Source organism: Eretmochelys imbricata, chromosome 5 (assembly GCF_965152235.1).
Source record: "Eretmochelys imbricata isolate rEreImb1 chromosome 5, rEreImb1.hap1, whole genome shotgun sequence".
Taxonomy (NCBI): Eukaryota; Metazoa; Chordata; order Testudines; family Cheloniidae; genus Eretmochelys; species Eretmochelys imbricata.
Window position 1 is genome coordinate 92215393 of NC_135576.1, and position 20154 is coordinate 92235546.

General features: G+C 40.0%; 1 protein-coding gene across 1 annotated transcript in view; it reads left to right on the forward strand.

Annotated features, from left to right (window-relative positions):
• The window catches only part of LOC144265379 (uncharacterized), a 94181-nt gene that overhangs the window by 61890 nt on the left and 12137 nt on the right, over positions 1 to 20154 (forward strand). Inside the window, exons 6-8 of the mRNA XM_077818023.1 lie at positions 4578 to 4767; positions 7285 to 7412; positions 9925 to 10041. Coding sequence (XP_077674149.1) covers positions 4578 to 4767; positions 7285 to 7412; positions 9925 to 10041 — 435 coding nt within the window. The remainder of the gene's footprint in view (positions 1 to 4577; positions 4768 to 7284; positions 7413 to 9924; positions 10042 to 20154) is intronic.

The following is a 20154-nucleotide window of genomic DNA, read 5'->3' on the forward strand; positions in this document are numbered from 1 at the left end:
TAGCAGGAGTTGTCTCACTGAGTATTTGTCTACAGCATTCTAGGTGCAGTGCCTGTACATCTAAGGCTGGATGTCTTAGACACTGCGAACAGGTGGTTGCCTAGGACAACAAAATGTTTAGTTATAAGCCAGCCAGGATCTATATCCTGTAATTAAAGTTTCTTTGCAATCCCTCCTACTCACACCCTCTGCTGCTTCACCACTTTCCAAAGAACACGCAATAAACCCTCCTCTCAGTGTTAACCCCATCTCATCCAAACCACACACATTTGTATTTTAATACTGATCGGAGACATGTCAGTCTCTTTGGACATTTAGAACTGATGGAACATGTTGTATAACATACAGAGAGAGGAGGGGGAATTTTGATGAATGTATTTTGATGAACCCTATGGATGAACCTATAGGGTCAGGATCAGAGGCAGAGAAAGAATAAGATACCGCTCTCCCCCAAAAAATATCATGACAAGAAAAAACAGAAATGAGGATTAATATAGTACAAAAGGAAGCTCAAAAATACATTTCAAAAGTACCAGAGAGAAGGAAAGATGCTGAATGAAACTGAAAGTAGGAACAAAAAATAAAGTGAAAAAAAGAATACGACGGGAAAAAGAATAGGGCCTGATCAAGTGAGGAGCTAAATTCCCAAATGACTTGAGCAGCTGAACATCTCACAAGGTGCTTAGCATTTTACAGTATCCCAGACCCATACTGAGAGAATCCAGCTATTTATTGTGTGAATGTACCTATACAGTATGAAATGCCTGATCCAGTCTACATGGCCCCTACATGTGGATTTTATGAAGAATGACTGCATGCTGCAGTTTCTTTAGGAATGAAATAGGCACCATGCTGTGGCCAAAAATCTCATCAGCAGGTTTCAAACAGTCATATTTTTGGAGCCTGCTTTTTAGGGAGGCTGTGCACCCACAGCCCCCATTAATTAAGACCACATATAATTGTTTCCATAAGACCCAAGCCCCATTCAGTACACAGAGACTGAAGCAGGTTGTCTAGTGAATGAGGTGGTTTTCTGTAGGATCTCTGTGCAGTTGCAGAAGTTGGAAGGTGTGCACCTACTGTGGTTGCGGGGAGATGGCAGGCCTAGGCCTGCCTAAAGCTAAAGGCCCACCCATTCAAATGAGGGAGAGAAAGCCTCGGTCACAAGTAAATACTAAAGAAAATAAATGAAAAAGCAGGGGTGTGAGTTGATGGTTAAAGGTTAAAAATCAGGAATCCAGAGTGGGACACTGAGCAGAGACCTCCCACCCCAACAGCACCTATGACTCAAAGGTGTACAAGCAGTCAGTGTACAACACCCAGAGGAACTCTGTCCAGAGACGTGAGTGGACAAGAGGCCGGAAATAGGCCTCACAGTTGCAGAGCACCCCCACTGTGCAGCCTCCTCGTTCTGGTGTGATGGATGGCCATGTTGGCCAGCACCAGGAGGAGGTTAAGCAGGAGCTGTGCCAACTCTGTGGGGCAGTGGATAGGATAAACAAGTGAGGGGGCAAGTTCAGGTGGAATTTCAGGATGAGGTTCTGGAAGAGTCGAAGAAGGGCTGCAACCTGATGCACTCTGCACAGATGTGTGGCAGGGTCTCCTCATACCACAAAAAGAAGAGGTGTCGGGGGAATTCGTGAACCACACCAAGTACACGCCCATGCTTACAGATCCATGGAGGAGCCACCAGCTAACATTCCTGGTGAGCTGTGGAACCAGAGTGGAATACAGACTGGCCCACAAGGGTTCCACACCCTCCTCATAGAATAATAGAAATATAGGACTGAAAGGGACCTCAGTAGGTCATCTAGTCCAGTCTCTTGCACTCAGACAGGGCTAAGAGTTATCTAGACAATCCCTGGCAACTGTTTGTCTAACCCGTTCTTAAAAACTTCCAATGATGGAGATTCCACAACCTCCTTAGGTAATTTGTTCCAGTGCTTAACTCCCTTTACAGTTAGGAAGGTTTTCCTAATGTCTAACCTTAATCTCCCTTGCTGCAATTTAAGCCCATTACTACTTTCTTTTTTAAAAATCTAGGGAATACATTTCAGCTTGTCAAGGTGAAAGAAATTTGGAGTAGAGTGAAAGGTATTTTTTTCCACCTTTGGAGTAATAAAACCTCTCTGCGTAATGTCTGTTTTCTCCAGTTGTTCGGAATGATCTCATACCACATATATTTGTGTTTTTAGCAAGTCAACTCATCTCTGTTCCGTTAAGAGGAACATTGATTATCCGTTGCATTGTAGCTACCATAGACAAAGCATTTAGATGAAAGTGGCTCTTCTGTTGTTTATTTCTTTTTATTAGGTAGGACTGAATGTTCAGTGCACTTCATTTTAGGAGCTTCACATATGAATGGAGCTCGTACTCTGGGAATTGCTGTAGCACTCCTTTTCTAATTTGTATTGATTAACTCAGTGCTGTCATCCAAATGGGACTTCAGCATTTTGCTTCGTAGTACTTGAATAATGTGTGCTGGGGTGGAAAAATAGTTTTTTTCTTTAAATGAAAGGCCCTTCCTAATGCAGTTTTCAATGTACTAATTTCTTACATTTAATACTTAAAAAAGAAGACTTTGTTTCCTTAAGTTAATTAAAATGGTTCCTCCTCGTCCTTTTTTAAAAAATGTATGCCTTGAATGTTGGTACTTATCTTTCCTGATACAGTGTTTATTGCAGTTAATGGATGAAAAATAACCCTAGTTTATTCAGTTAACTTCAGTTGAGTTGTACCCTTGATCCAAATTTGCAGTGGATTCAGGAAGTCTAATTCTGATCTCACCTACACTGACATACTGGAGTAACTCTGTAAACCTTCAGAGGTTTTTACTTCTGATGTATACTGATTTAAGTGAGAGCAGAAGAGACCCCAGGCTTCTTTCCCTTTTCATGGATTTGAATCTGTCAGTAGCATTTGTTACATAGATACTTTTCTTCAGGTGCCTAATCAATCTGTAAGTAGGTGTTGTTCAGAAGGTTTTTGTAATAATTATAATTTCTTGATAACATTTTTCTCATTTATACATTATCAGAGTACAGATGAGCACCATGTCCCTCTGGTGCTTCTGTTTACACATGGTATGATTTGTAGGCTACTTATTCTCTTTTATAACCTTTAACCGTATGTAATAAAATAACATAAAAGAGTGAATTTATATACCAGCATACAGAATAATGATGATTGCAAAATAACCTGCAAAATAATCTGTTTATAATACATAAACATACAGTAACATTTATAAACCTGGTAGGAACAATATGTAATATTGATAATAGCAAAACCAGAATGTGAACCTTCTGAAATTTACTGCAGCAGAAAATAAATTATTTTTCTACTACTTTCAAAGAGTGAAATGCATCTCAAGCAATTTGGTCTTTTCCAGTAATTAGCCTCTTCTAAAACATTCCCTCTTGAATTTCTCATTTTATGCTTTGGCGCTGCAGGATTTTTGTGTTCTTAAATCTTCACTCCTCCTCTTATCTAGTGCCCTCACTGAGCTGCAGACCTCAGCTGTTCCCTACCTCTACTCTGACAGTTTCTGCCTAGTTCTTAGTGGAGAATCAAATACAAAATGGAGGTGGACTGAGGAAATGATGTTCTGGATTAGATTTAGGCTAGGATTTTCAGCTGAAATTTGCATCCACCAAAATCTTGCGATCTTTATTTCTGAGATTATGGCTGAGAATGATGAAAATCTGATGAGATAGTTGTTCTCATGACATTTTCATCACTGGGGGCTGAACAAAAGAGAAGTAGGTTCAGATCAAGGGATTCACATTCAATTCCTTATCTAGGTTTAGATTTGAGGTTCCTGTTTTGCTTGTCTCTACCCAAATTATACCAGAACTATATTATGGGGAGTCAACAGTCCCTCTATGTTATTGGTTGAAATGTCTGAAGATTGGAGTTTCCTGGTTTTTAGGGCATGTCATCATCAACAATAAGAAAATGAAAGGCTCTTGTGTTTAATGGTGCTTGACAAAGTAGGGATCTCTCTTAATTAGCTTTTGCTAATTAGCAGGCTCCTATCCTTGCTGGGATCAGCCACAAGAGGGAGACATGATCACCTGTGTTATTCCTGTGTATTACACTACTTTTGTTGAATGGATGCTATGTGCTCAGCTGGAGTTAGAAAAGTCAGAGTGAATGCTATAGGTTTAAATGTTGAAAGTGGGTTACTTTTAGGATAATATATGATTATCTGAATTATTTTCAATCTGTTGCTCAATTTTGTAGGGAAAATGAACATTGTTATTAGGTTTTTTTTAAGCATTTTATCAGTGATTTTACTTATCAATTTATGTGATAGCCATTCCTAGTTGCTTCTTAAAGTTTTCAAATATAACAGGACTTGATTCAGATCTCACTTTTACACAAGTCTAATTCCAATTACTTCAATAGAGTTATCCAATATTTACACAGGAATGAGATCAGAATCAGGCCCACTATCTTTAGGAGAAGGAAAACTGAAACATCTTATAAGCAAGTTTATGCAAAGCTGTGGTTTTTGTATGTGTTGCACTGTTGATATTGGACTAACTTTTTCATTAATCTCATCTGTCTTCCCCCAGTCTCAGTAAACTAGAAATATTTGGCTGCCATGCTCTCACCACCAAGTGCCTGTGTTCCATGGCTAGAGAGTGTCCAAATCTGCAGACACTGAACATCGGCAGAGTCCCCAAGGTTACTGATGTCTGCTTGGCAAAGATAGTGAATTGTCTGAAAAAGCTAACTATACTCAATATATCTGGGCTCAATGTGGTAAGAACACTTTGATTTCTCACTGTTTTCTCATTGGTTTTAAATCGACTAGAAGCAGATTGATTGATGTCTATGGTATTTGTATCAATAAATGCACACTGGTATGTGTGAGATTCTCTGTTCTTTTCTAGACAAAGTGAAGTAATTGAAGGAAAACAGCATTTTTATATACATGTTATGGTCATTTCACCTAGTTGTGAGACATGCAAATAGCCAATTATTTTGGTTAAAAAATCATAGAATCATAGAATATCAGAGTTGGAAGGGACCTCAGGAGGTCATCTAGTCCAACCCCCTGCTCAAAGCAGGACCAGTCCCCAATGTTTGCCCCAGATCCCTAAATGGCCCCCTCCAGGATTGAACTCACAACCCTGGGTTTAGCAGGCCAGTGCTCAAACCACTGAACTATCCCTCCCCCCATTATCAAATATAATACAAATTCAAAATGAGTTAAACAGTAAGAGAGACAGTAGCTTCTCACACTTGTCCCCTGTACAAAGCCTGAGTAGCTGGGCTTTGCACAGGTAACTTAACTGGAGTTTAGAAGGGACAGATCCTCCCTCTAGTAGTGTCCCAGAGGTCTCCCTACGTCCTGGCCTGGAATAAAAAATCATAGAAGGGAACACTGCACTTGCTAAAACTCATGTCTGTTTTCAAAATACCCACAGCAACTACCATAGCCTTTAGGCTACAGCAGTGTCTGCACTTACAATGACCCTCCTTTCCCATGTTTAGGCTCTGTGTAACTGATGGGTAGCTGACATTGTTCTGTGTAGCTGATGTTGTTCGCTGTCCCCAATTTCCTCTCTGTGGCACATGGTGGGTGCCTGCTGCTGTTTGGCTTTACATGACTACACAAAACTGAGCAGGATTTGACTCAGTTTTTTTCTTAATAACAGAGCTAACCTTAAAAGTATTGGGAAAGTGTCCAACATCTTCTACATTCCTATGCTAAGAACCATAACACTTAATTTGTCACAAGGCGTGTCAGCAGGATCACATTGGTGCTGAGGAGAGGCACTAAAATGGGCAACTCTTATTGAGAGTCCACAGAACCATTCCAGATCAATACATATAGAGATTTTTAAACAATGACCAGGATGGTGAGAAGATGGAGGAAGGACAGAGTTCAGTAAGCAGCTGTTAAATTCAAGTGCAGTAAACTGAAGAAAACCAAAATTAGAAAAATCATAAAGTAAATAACCCAAGCTGAAATTAGAGTTGGAAAAACTTTCATTAAGAAATATGGTGTCTGGCCATGTAGAACACCCATTTCCTTTATTTGCTACTTGGATCCCCAAATAAATAAAGTATTTAACAACATCCTGCATAAGTGGGCCAAAGCTGCTGTAGTGCTGAGATCCAAGACTTTCTGTATCTTCTCATTCAGCATTGGAGGATTTAGGTCATTCACATTGATAGAGCCCTTCAATCCCACTTGGAACCTTTCGGCTTGGAAAGAAATGCTCTTGAGCAGGGACTGTAATTTGATCTATGTATATACAGTGCCTAGCTGCCCTAAGGGAAGCCGGTCAGACTGAGGCCACTAGGTGCTACCACAACACAAATGACAAATAAATTACTACTACTACTAAATGAACCTCCCCCAGTCTTGTAAAGTTATCATACCATGGGTTTCATAGATGTACGTGGTTAAATGGATCCAGCTGTGTGATGGAGAACCCATGAATCTGTACAAATTTTCATTATTATTATTATTATTATTTCTGTTGTTTTACTATTAATTTCCTTTGTTCTATCAGGGCCATGCCCCACAGGAGTTTCCAGTCTCCTTCCTCCACATGGGTGAGAGAGAGCACTAAGAGCCAGCCCAGATTCCAGGGACAGGAGTTGGCTATTGGGGCCTCTAGGCCTAGGATCCCACTCACCCTTGAAACTTAGACTAAAGTGGGCATCTTCTGATTGGCTGTTGTTTATTTGTCTCTCTCGCTTGGCCATGTCTCTGTTCTAGGATGGGTTTGGTGGAAGGGGAGGGCAGCTTACTGTATTTACTAGGGGCAATGGAGGAGCAAGGGAGAGAGTGGGCCAGGTTAGGGCACAAAGATAAATGGGAAGAGTGAAGGAAGCAGTTGAGGGTTATGTCAATATATAGAACCACCAGACAGCTACAACAGACAAAGGTTGTGAGAAGGAGATACATTATACAGGCACATCATCTCTATAAACTCAAACTATATATATAATGGAACTAACAAGACATGTGCTTAACGTCAGACTCAAACACTGTATTATTGTATCCTCTTTTGACATGCAAGTTCTCCAAGGAGCAGAGACTATGTCTTCCTAAGTGTCTGCAGTGCCTAGCACATTTTGGAGAATAATGTAAATAATATCACCAATTCTGTTAGCTTACAGCTAATGTTTGATAACATGACTGAAAGAATTAATTTTATTTCTTTAGCTACCACCGAATATCTCTGTGGGCTTTTGACAGACAGTTGCTCATATCTGAAAGAAATTTTTGCATTTCTTTTCCCTTTGTGTGATGCGTCCTAGGTAAGAGACCGTGTTGTCCACTTTATTGTGACCCAATGTCCTAAACTGGAGTGTCTGGTTCTCAGCTCCTGCTCACAAGTGACTGATATAAGCCTAGTGGAAATTAGCACCTACCTACAAACAATCAGGTACAAGTTTGAAAACTAAAAGGAAACTTTTTGCAAATGAATTAGCATTTGAAAGTTAAAGCATTTCTATCATTTAGAAAGGATGATTTTGGGTTCATTGATATTCCAGCTAACAGAAGCTTTGGTTTGCTCACAGAAAGTATTGCAATGGTGCTGTGTAAGCCACACTGTAATTGCCCTGGATCCAAAGTGCAGCTCCCATTGGATGTTACAGGTGTGGATCAAAGCAAATATGTGGCCTTTTGAGGGTAGATTGCTTAATAAAAACCTATTACTTCTACATACACATGTTACGTGATTTTGATTTACAGAAGGATGTTGTCACTTGCTTTTCAAATGTATAAAACTCATGAGTCAGAATAAGAGTAACCTCATACTAAAAAGAGAGTACACTTTTCTGCGGTAACCAATCATAGTGCTGTAGTACCCCTATGGCAAGATATGCAGCATTTGAACCAATACTGTAGAATTCTGGAATACTCTACAATAAGAGAAAAAATGTATGTGAATGTGGAATTGCTAGAAAGTTATTCAGTTAATTTGAAATTTATCTTAATTATATATTGTATATCTCCGAATACTCATCTTGTTCTCCAAAAAAAGAACAGGAGTACTTGTGGCACCTTAAAGACTAACATTTATTTGAGCATAAGCTTTTGTGGGCTAAAACCCACTTCATTGGATGCATGCAGTGGAAAATACAGTAGGAAGATATATATATACACAGAGAACATGAAACAATGGGTGTTGTTATACACACTATAATGAGAGTGATCAGTTAAGGTGAGCTATTACCAGCAGGAGAGGGGGAAAAAACAAAAATCCTTTTGTAGTGATAATCAAGATGGGCCATTTCCAGCAGTTGACAAGAACATGTGAGGAACGGTAGGGGGAAAAATAAACCTGGGGAAATAGTTTTACTTTTTGTAATGACACATCCACTCGCACTCTTTATTCAAGCCTAATTTAATGGTGTCCAGTTTGCAAATTAATTCCAATTCAGCAGTTTCTCGTTGGAGCCTGTTTTTGAAGTTTTTTTGTTGTAATATTGCGACTTTTAGGTCTGTAATCGAGTGACCAGGGAGATTGAAGTGTTCTTCGACTGGTTTTTGAACGTTATAATTCTTGACGTCTGATTTGTGTCCATTTATTCTTGTTCTAACACTTCAGAAAAGAACTTAAATAAATGAATACAAGTGCAAACCTCGATAAGGATTTTATAGAATTTATTTAGGGCCTGATTGAGTGAATGTAATACCAGAAAATGAATGATTGTGGATTGCAGAATTAGATCTTCCATCCCTGGCATGAAATCCTCACTTCAGTCAGGCCAGGATTTCACCTCTGGTCTCTTTAACCTTCTGAGTGGCTCAGGTATAGGCTAGGTCCATGAAAGAGATGAAACAATGGAAGTGGCTTCTATCCATCTATCTTGGGTATCTCTATTCTGCTCACTGATGAAGTATCTAAGCACTGCTTCTGCAGACCTGTTGACCGTGCTGTTCAATGGGTTGGCTGAACACACAAATCACTGATAAATGTGGACATCAAAGATGAAAGGAAACGTTACTTTTATATTAATCTCTTATAACACTAACATATTCCAGGCTGTTGGCCAAATGAAATCGTAGGACATGTAGATACTACATATGTCTGTAGTCTCCAACTGGTTAATGACAGTTGATTGAACTACAAGGATAATATATTCCTACAATCTTTTTACAAACAACAAGATTTCATGGTACTATTTCATATAGTGATTTGGTATTAAATTAATTCTGACATAGCATATATATTCTAATACAAGACATGCCTTGGTAATTATTCCACAGTTTTACCTCCTAATTGGTCAATTAGTAGCCTAAAATCCCATTCAGCTGAGACATAGTTGAAAGCTCCCCCAGTTTTATTATGTATCCTTGGTGAGATTTCATAAGTGAATACGCACCATCAGGTTTTGGTCTTATGGTATAAGATTGACATTCATGGGCCATCTAGGCGTGAAGCTCACAAGCAAGCTGAGTGGTTCTTGCACTTAGAATGCAAATGAGGCAACATGCTTATAGCTTGTTAGATATAACTCTCAGTGACACCTAAGTCATTTCATATTCTAGAAATCATTACATTTGTGTTTCTAAAAGTGTTTATATATTAAAAAAAAGGTTGAGGGTAGGGAGAGGAGATTACATTAATACGTGATACTTTTTTGAATCCAGAGGAAAACTGCCATGGTGGAATAAAGAAAACCTTTTAGGTAACAACACTTTTCTTTTAATTTGAGCTTCCTGGGAGTAAAAGGAATGAAATATTAGTGAATTTAGAAAGGGCAGTTTTTTGAATAATCAAGCTGGTTTTTTGTTATGCTTTCTGGAGTTACCTGTATATTTATTAAAAATAGTATAAATGGGTAAAGCTCTATAAATCATCCCTGAAAATGAAACTTGTTCACCACTTTACACTATTGTGCCAATGTTAGATATTCCTTGGTAGTAATCTGTTCTGAAACCTACAGGTATCTTGATGTCAGTGGCTGTAAAAGGGTGACTGACACAGGAATTCAAGCTTTGGCAGGGAGCTGCCGCCAACTTTATTACCTCGATCTGAGCTCTACAGGAACAAGCAAGAGAGGGTAAGTGTTAGAGAGCTTATTCCTTCACTCTCCCACTTCCCTGGTCCTTCTCGCATGAACAGGAGCAACAATACCCGAAGTCTGAAGGTGCAAACAATTCGATGTTTATTGGGTTGAACTTCCAGCAAGCTTAAATACAAGTTCCTTTTTCCTTATTTTCAAATCCCAACTTACTTCCTGTTTGCCCCTAATTTATATAGTATTATTCTTAGCTATACCTTAACCAATCATTCTACTGAAATTAAACTAACCAATCCTAACATATTGTAACATGATTAGCTAACCAATTATATCCCACCACCTTAATTAGTTTACACCCAGCAAAATTAATTATACAGCAGACAGAAACAATCACAGAACCAGACAGAGATTATACAGACAAAAAATAGCAAAGTGGGAACTATAATGACAAAACAATACAGAAGTGAGGATTTCACATCCCAGCTATTCATAAGTGAGTTCTTGCCAGACAGGATGCTATCAAACTAAGTTTCCCTTTACATTTTCTAGGCACTTCCCTTTCTCTGGAGGTGACAGGAATACAATCCTGTCCTGATAGTGCCTGACAGCCCAATAGCAACTTATTTCAATGTGACTAGTTTGGAATGTGAGGATGTGACTTGTTCGCTTCCTAGCTTATGGCTGCCTCTGCTGCTTAGCCAAAGGCCTTAGCCTAAGAACAGGGCCTCAAACTGTCACAGTAAGAGAAGGCCCTTACACCAGCAGACAGTGATTTTGATTCTTTCTTTTATACCTCTAGAACTAGCCAAGTGATAAGAATACCCCTAAATTCTTAAAGTACAGGCCTTTGCAGACAGGCCTGAATATCTATATCCTAACAGTAAGATATAACTTCAGCAGATATCACTTAATACTTGGTATTCTCTCTCTTTTCCCCCCCCCCCGTCTTCTGTGTAACAACCTCGTTTTGCTTCTTTTGTAGGATTTGCAATATTCAGTATGATCATTCATTAATCATCAAAACAAACATGCTAGTTACCTGTATAGTCCCTTCTGTGTAAAGAATATATAACTGGGCATCACTAAAATAGTGACATATGCTAATCACACTTTGCAATTATCGCAGTGTTTGTTATATTCTTCACTGTAATTGCAGGGAATACCACAAATCCACGTGTGAGATAAATACTATATCATGGTGCTGCAAACATTAAGATTGTAATGGCATTTGCAGTGCAGAGATGTACAGGCATTCAACTATTTTATGCCCATCATTACTTATGTTGGTAACAAAGTATTAAGTACTACAGATGCATAGGGAACATTTTAAAATTTATTGTTTAAAGTGATTGCCTTGATTAAATTGATAGCCACATTTTTTGTTTCAAAATTGGAATTAAAACCCCAGCTGCTTCATAACATCTTGCTGAAATTCTTCATGTATCAAATGGTTTTAAGATTAATCAAAATATTTTTATATTCATTTATGTGTATATATGTTTTATATTCTTTTTATAGGGCAGATAAAGATCTGTATATACAAATTGCCCACATACAAACCCACATTGGAGATTCCTTTCTAGACACATAAATTTGGCAGTCACTCTTAGAAATATGTTTTCTCTGTTTGTACATATGTGTGAGATATATAGGAGGAAGGGTGACATGCTTGTGTGTATGTTTGCATGTGCTGGTATGTTGTTCCAGTATCTTCTATTTGCAAAGACTTCTGTCAATGTGAGAGATTTCCTCATTGAGTGTGTGGCAGTCTGTGAAAGGGTGAAAATATGCCACTCCAGCAGAGAGGAAAGGGTTAATAAGTTTCCTTGAGAAGGAGAAGTATCTGCCACACTTCAGACAAACTGTTACTTTTGGCAAGAGTGGCTGGCAGTGATGTCTTTTTAAGGATCTAGGCTGTTTAAAAGAAAAAGTTTGGGCCCTGGCAGGAGCACTTGCTCCTGAGAAAGAACACACTGTGCCTGGACCCTGTCCTGTAGGACTCGCGTGAAGGGCAAGAGACTCTGAACATAGGGTTGGTAGATTTGGTTTTGGTATAAATTCTGCAGCAGACTTTTCACACAGTGCAGTGACACCACTGTAAAAGTCTTGTGGTAGTCAGACACATTGAAGTATAGCCTCTTGAAATACAGATGGCATAAGTCCCATATTTATTTTCTTATTGCTGGGATCTATCTGGATATTGGTAGCAGAATAAACCCCTTAGTGCAGGGGTTCTCAAACGAGGTCAGGACTGCTCCGGGGGTCGCGAGGTTATTACATGGGGGTGTCGCGAGCTGTCAGCCTCCACCCCAAACCCCGCTTTGCCTCCAGCATTTATAATAGTGTTAAATATATTTAAAAGTGTTTTTAATTTTATAAGGGGGGTTACTCAGAGGATTGCTATGTGAAAGGGGTCACCAGTACAAAAGTTTGAGAACCACTGCCTTAATGTTTACCAGCAGCATCATTATGTTCCTGGAAAACTATTAATAACATTGTCTCAACCATCTATCTTTTTTATTTTTAAAAAAATGTGTATTGTATGGTTAACTCTGAATCTGTTCTTGGATGAGGTTTTAAAGCACATCCTCACAGCACAGAGACGCTGTGACAACTTAAAGCTTTTGCATATGGGAAGTGTTGGAATTATTAAGTCTCCCTACAACTCTTTTCATTAACAAAATGCCAAATTTTAGTGACTTATTGAAAAACAGAGGGGCAAACCATGAATTCCACAAAAGCAATATGTTTTCATCCTTCAGTTGTTGCCTTGCAATATATAGGCATGTGCATGTGTTGGCTTTGCAGTACACACATGGGACTCAGGAGATCAGGGGTCTGTGGTTTCTATAAATTGAGGGGTGGGGGACTAAAAAGAAATGAGTGTGGTTTGAAAAGTGGTATATTTTTGTATAATATATTTTTCTCTGTTGTCTAAGTACTATTATAATAAGTACTATGTAAATATGTATAGATTAGATAGAAGTATGACGAATGGCACATAATTACCATATATGTGAGTATGTATTAGTATCCTGTTGAGGAGAGAAAATCAGAACAGAGCTAAATGATACTGCATTATACAGTTATCTGAGGGTGACCAGATGTCCCAATTTTATAGGGACAGTCCCTAGTTTGGGTCTTTCTTACATAGGCTCCTATTACCCCCCACCCCTTGTCCCGATTTTTCACATTTGCTGTCCGGTCACCCTAAGTTGCCTTGCGCATAGAACCCTGACTTAGGCATAACCAACAGTTAATTACAGATGGCTAGAACAAGCTAGATATTAATTGTAACCTGTGACCCACTTAGATTTGTATTTGTTTCTTCTAATTGAAATTTAACCTCTTCTTTGCTGCCTTATCTATCTAGTACATCAGTCAAAAAAAATCTCCAGTGTTACTGCTTGTGTTGCGTATATCATCTTTTGAAGTACTGATATTCCAGTGGAACAAGAGCACTTCAACATAAGTCTGCTCCAGTTTTGCTGCTGTTGATTAAACACCTAAGCAAAACGAGACATTTGATAATTATTGCAGCCATTCATTACAAGTACCCTCCCATTTTAATTTCCTGTGAAGGTTTGAAATTCTTTGCTGCTCCCTTCTCTGGTTTTCAATGTCATCACTTTAGGGACAGGTAAATATTGTTTCAGGGAGTAGTGTGTGAGGAGAACGAGAGATACGATTACATACAGAGGACATTTTTTTTTATAAAGGAGCAAACATGTTCTTGCTTCAACACAGTGGTATCTGTAAGTGCACTCTTTAAACATTTGTCCCAGAGTGTCAAGGATTTCATTATTGTGTTAGAGTAGGCGATTTCATTTTCCTAAGCTGTCAATAGCTGAAGAATTTCTCTCTACTATAAATTGCTAATGTTAATCTATTTTGATGTTGTTAAAAGGCAGAGTGTGGAACAGATTTTAATAGAGAGTGTGCCATTCCCAACTGTGCAGAATCCTCTTCCCTCCTCGTCACAATCACAACTTCCTTGTGGCAATTACAGCAACTGCTTATATGGAAAACATTAGGATATTGATTATGTATGTTTAGTTTCTTTTAATGTAATGTTCCAGCAAGAAACAAGGAGGGAAGAAAGAATCATATGACCAATCCCTTCTTCACAGACTAGTCTGTAGCGGGGTGGCTACCCCGCTCTGGCCCTGAAGGGGTTAAAAGCAGCCCTGAAGAGGGCTGTGGCTGGGAACAGCTAAGCTGCTTGGGGGAAGCAGCCACAGCTGGGGCCATGCCCCAATCAGGCCACAGCTGGCCCTTATAAGAGGGCTGTGGGCCAGAAGATGGAGGAGTTTTACTCTAGCCCTAGAGGGAGAAGGGCCGGCTGCCTGGGAGCTGAAGGTGCCTGAGCAGAGCAGAGCAGAGCAGGGCGGGGCGGGGGAAGGGCAAGGACAAGGGCAAGGGGAACTCCCGCCTGGTAAAACCCCAGGCTGGAGGCCTTGGTGAAGGCCTACACAGGTACTGGGGTTGCAGAGGGGCAGCCCAGAGATAGGCAAAGGCAGCAGGTCCTAACCCCTTGCCTGTGATGAGTGGCCATTACAGACTTCAGTCTGCCCCAGTAAGCAGTGGCTAGATGATGACTGGCAGTAGCCACTGAGGCAAGGTGGTTTTAGAGGGTTGGGGGTTCCCCTGGGACGGGAGACCCAGAGTATGAGGACACTGCCAGGGGGCAGTACCCCAGGGTGAGGAGGCACCAGGGTCTGGGAGGGACATGGGGCCAGCGGCTGGTGAGACACCGGCCTGCAGAGGGCGCTCCGGAGGCTGGAAAGAGCTAATTCCTGAGATGACCAGCAGGAGGCGCTGCACTGGTGAGTCATCGCCTCGCTACATAGTCTGTGAGCCATTATTTGGGAATCCACGGGTAGAGGACCTGGATGCCATAGGGAAGTGGCAATGGGATACAGAGCCTTCCAACTCTAGGCTCTTTGGGCTCTTCATGAAATGAATTTGGCCACTGGCTGTATGGCTGTCTTACTTCATGTAACTTACAGTCTAAGAAATTTCCTGATTTGAATCCACCACCTTTGGGTTTTTTCTTTCTTTTGTTCTTTCTTTTAAACTACATTGTTTTAAATTCAGTGAGAAGTTCAGTACATGGGGAAATGTGCAAAAACTGAATAACCTATGACCTCTAAGATCCATTTAAAAAAGAGAATGTTAAAAATTCAAGTTATACTTTAAGCCCAAATGGCTTAATCTTTATTCTTTGTGCGATTTAATCCAGCTATCTCTGAGGGTACCTCTAGACTTTGAGCTGGAGGTGTAAATTCCAGCTCAAGGAGACATACCCATGCAAGCTCCAAACGTGTTAGTGGTAAAAATAGAGAGTAGCCATGGCCACATGAGGGGCTAACGGTCCCAGGTATGTGCCTTGCATCTCCGATGGATACGTATTTGGGACATCTAGCTCCGCCTGTTGCTTAGGCCATGGGGGCTATGAGAGCTAGTGTAAGTGTGTCCTCTCAAATTGGAAGTTACACCTCCAATTCGAAGTCTAGACATGTCCTGAGAAAAGAGGGGCATAGAAAAAAAGTCACTGAAAAAGTGTGAAGCCCCCTAATTCTGGTAGAAAGGAGATGCCCCCAACAGGATGAACAAGTATGTTAAAAAATATTTATATATATAGTCTTTAGGTTTGTCAGGAATTGGATCTCTGAGCCATTCCCTCATACACAGTTGCAGAGGGAATTTTTTCTAATGCTTATTAAATCTACTGCACAGCCATACACAGGATTTTGAAAATGCCAGAGAATTGGGTGTTGTAGGATATGGACTTTTCAGCTCCCCTCTTCAACTTTCTCTGTCTGTGTACTGCCTAAAACAAAAGGGCTTTTTTGGCTTTTGTTATTAATGGGTTCTGTTATTGTCAAGGTTCATTCCCCACTCTGGCACTTTGAGCGCAGAAGATGCCGGCTTGCAAGGATTCTAAAAAAATTAATACTGGCCTGGCCACTCCAGGCTGGTATTAAACTCCCAAGGTCACAGCTTCTCTCTGACCTTGGATGTAGATGCTGCCACCACCCACGTGCAAAAAAACCACCACCCTTTTGAGAACCCAGGAAGGAACACTTGGGAATTCCTTCCTGTGGAGTACCTTCAAGCCCTTTCACCCCACTTCCTAGGAAGAGCTGAGGGGAAAAAAAAAAAAAAGGAAATCAGCTGTTGCCACCAAGTAATTAAACATATGCACAAACCTCTTAAGGACACAAAATCCAATCCTGTTCTTAAAAAAGGTAAATGAATCCTTCTAGGTATGGACGATGAATTTTCATACCTGGTCCAAACTTTACGCGGCATTCCAGCTGCCTCCGTCTCTTCAGCCCAGAGAGAACAACAGAGACAAAGGGAAAGCTTTTCTCCCATTTTAAAAAGTTCTAGCCTTCCCATTGGCTCTTTTGGTCAGGTGCCCACTCCCTTTTCTTTACTTGGGGGACTTTTTAACCCTTTACAGGTAAAGCAAGCAGCCACCAAGAGACTTATAGCTGGCTGGCTGGCTTCATTTATCACAGCTATATACAAACCCTTTCAGCTAACTAGTTGACCCTGGCAAGGCAGCCCATGTTGTAAGATTTTCCACAGTTTGTGTTATGGGGTGGGAAGTCATGGCAAATTGATTCCCTTGATTCTAGACCTGAGGGTGCAAATCATCAAATCTATCTTAAATAATAAGGGAGGGGATTGGGCCCCAGACCCATTGACAGAATTTCCCCTTCCAGAGCATAACTGGGTTAGCAGAGACCAAGGGCAGAGACCAGGTTGTTGGGAGCCGTAAATCCACAAAAGCACAGAGCCTCAACAGGGGTGATCCACAGGGTTAACTGTGTGGGTCATATGTCTCCTTACACAAGGAGGAAGAGGAGGAATAAACCCAGCTTCCCTGATAGTATGATATGGGGGAATCTTCGTGAGGGGATTCCTGTGGATTTTTCCTTCCCTCAGCCCATTCCCTTATGCTTTACCATAGGAAAAGGATCTGGTCCAATCATACATAAGTGTACATAACAGTACAATTTACTTACATAGCACACTTTAAACAAGGCATCTTTTTGTTGTTACATTTATTTTCTCCGGCTGGCTTTCCATGTTTCCATTACACATCTTTGTGTTATTCTGTGGCTAGAAAACCCAGGAACAATAATTTAAATGAAGTGTGTCTCTGTGTGATGGGGGGGGGGGTTACATTTTGTAACAACTGAGAATATGTAACTCATACATGAATACTAGGTTTGTATGATTCAATTATAAAAATTTCTGTTTTTGTTTATACATTTATAGTGAAACAAGGAGCGGCATCTGCCTCATTATGGTCATATTTCCTGTATTATAGACATAGACTTTCATATGATTGTAACAAATCAGGTCTGTTTTTTAATTAGAAAAATATCTACATTTAAAAAGAAGATGGCCTCACTGATGGAGTTGATGTGCGTCAGAGACTACAAAGCTCCATGATAACAGATATTTTGCCAGCAGGTGTAATGTGGGTGCTCTCTTTTCATCACATCTCCATGTTTTCAGAGGTTAAAAGCCTGCTAATTAAAACAGAGAGGAGAATAGGCTAAAGAACTGAAGAGCGTTTTAAGTACATTTTCAATTTCCAGTCCTGAATCATAGATTCAGTGCATTAAGATTCTGCATTGTGTTTTCTAGCAATGTCTCCATTTTGTTGGCTTTTATGTTTCTTTAATATAGTTCAGTTCTACAGGAATATCTAGTTTGTTTCTGTCCATTTGTATACGACTCTGATATTTTAAATAAAATGTCCAGTTGATTCAGATTTTTAGTATTCTTTCTTCTGTGATCCAAGAGGATTACAGTGCCTTTGTCCTTGTTGCTGGCCTTTTAGTAATTATATGTAGCTTGCTACTGTTGTATAAATTATAGCAGTAATTTTGATGCAGCTTCATAGCACTGGGTTCCCTCCACTGTCTGTTGTCGTGCTCCTGCTGTCCATTGACTCTGAGGAAGAGCTCAACACCTAGTAGCGTCAGACCCAAAGAGTACATGTTAGTTAGCTATGCCTCATCAATCAATTATATGGACGGAACATTCCCAACCCTTTAATTACTAACAGAGTTTGTTTTATCATATTAGTCTGTGCTATTTTAATATTGAATGAGGATGAAAGAAAACATTAGTTATTTATAAATAGGTTTAAGTTGCCGTTCCAATATTTTATCCTACAGTGAAACCTGTTTTAAGTAACCATTCGAGACTTACAAAAAAACACATTTGCTTGATAGTAGTCTCCTAATATAGGTGACATGGAATTGTACTGTCTGTGGACTAGCTTTTGACACAATCTGCCCTGACTGAGTTAGAGGGGGCATGTAGTCTAGCAGTAGACCAGTGACAATCTTCCCAAGACTTTCGAAGTCACAGTTCATTCCCTGGTTTCCACCTTGTTCCAGAGGGAAGTATTCCATGCTGTCTGTTTACCAGGCATTGTCCTCCAAACGAGCTTAGCTGTACTTGCTGGTGCATAAGGGAAGAGACTGAGTCACCACTCCACTTTTTCCCTATTTGTGCCAGCCCACTCATTTAGTGCGAGTAGTGGGCCTGCAGAGGTTGATCTCTTCCTTTGCTGTGACCAGCTCCTTTACTCTTCTGCACAAATGCAAAGGACAGATGATGATCTTGCCTTCGTTTAGTGATATTTAGAGTGATCTCTTATGACAAGAAGTTGCCTATGAAGAGTGAGATCTTGCATAGAACAAATTGTCATCACAAGTCAAAATATACAAAGTAAATATCCTTAAATCAAACTCTTAAGTTTAATAAAGCAGCATTTTTTTTACATTGTCTATCTTTTGATAATTTTGGTTATTGATGGAAATATTTTTCATTGGTTTGTTAGTATAAGGTGAAATCTTACCAACATTTACCGATTTAAAAAAAAAAACAAAAAAACCCCAACCTATTCCTTTCAAACCTAAATGTATAGTATGCAAGATTTTAATCTTCTCATGCTTACATTTGGAAAATAATGAACAAGTAGATGTCATAAATTAACAAGTTGCTCAAAACTGCAGCAGAAATGCCTCTTTTTAGATCAATTAGTGGAATCTAATGGACGATTTTTTGTCTCCTAAGAGGAAAATATCCTTTTACTCAAGATTGTGAAGTTTAGTCTCTGGAGTGGAATCCTGGCTCCATTGAATTCAATGGCAAAACTGCCATTGATTTCTGTGGGCTAGGATTTTACCCCTTGCTTCCACTAGTCATACACACTGGCACAACCTCAGTTACTAAATGCTACTGAGAGTAGAGATGCTAAGAGCACCCAAAACTTTTATTCTCCTGAGGTTTCAATCTATTTTTAGGGGGAGTTTTGGAAGGAAGAGTGAGTTCTTGATCTTCACCCAGGGATTAGTATATTTATACATCTCTAGAATGCATAACAGCTCTTCACCAGGAATGTGCCATTTAACAATCCTTTTTCAGCATTTTGTGCATATATAGATCAAATGGCACCCATCTGTATCAGAAAGGATACCTGCAGCCCAATGTGGAGGAGGGCAGTGTTTGTGCAGCCAGCCTTCTCCAAGGGCTCGTCCAACGGAGGGCAGCATTAATTTGCGATTGGAATCTGATGATGGATGCTGCTAAGGGATTTATTATTTTTATAGCTGTAGCGCCTAGAGGCCACAGTTAGGACTTGGGGACCAGATATGCTATGCAGTGTACAAACACATGCAATGAAAAATGGCATGTGCCCTGAAGATCTTGCAGTGTAAGACCCCATCCTGCACTGAAAACCATGTGGGTGCAGGGAGGTTTTGGGCCCAAATATTAGAGAAGACACAGCAGGCATATAGAGCAAACTGACTGGGGGAGCACAAGATAAAAGTGAGACAATTATGACTAGTGTAATACAGAGCAGGCTCCATCTGTGTGTATCCCAAGTACCCTAGTACTCCCCCCTCCCTGGCCCTTCCTTGGTCATTGCAGCCCACTTTTCAGGTTACAGTGGCCAGCTGCAGGTCCCCTGGCAGAGCAGGGTTCAGGGCATCTTTCAGAAAATGAGTGAATCATGAGTAAAATTTTAAACTCATAAATGACTGCACTTTATAATTTGAAATATTCATGTTGGTGGATGCTCTCAGAAGTCTCTCTATGCTTTTTTTTTTTATT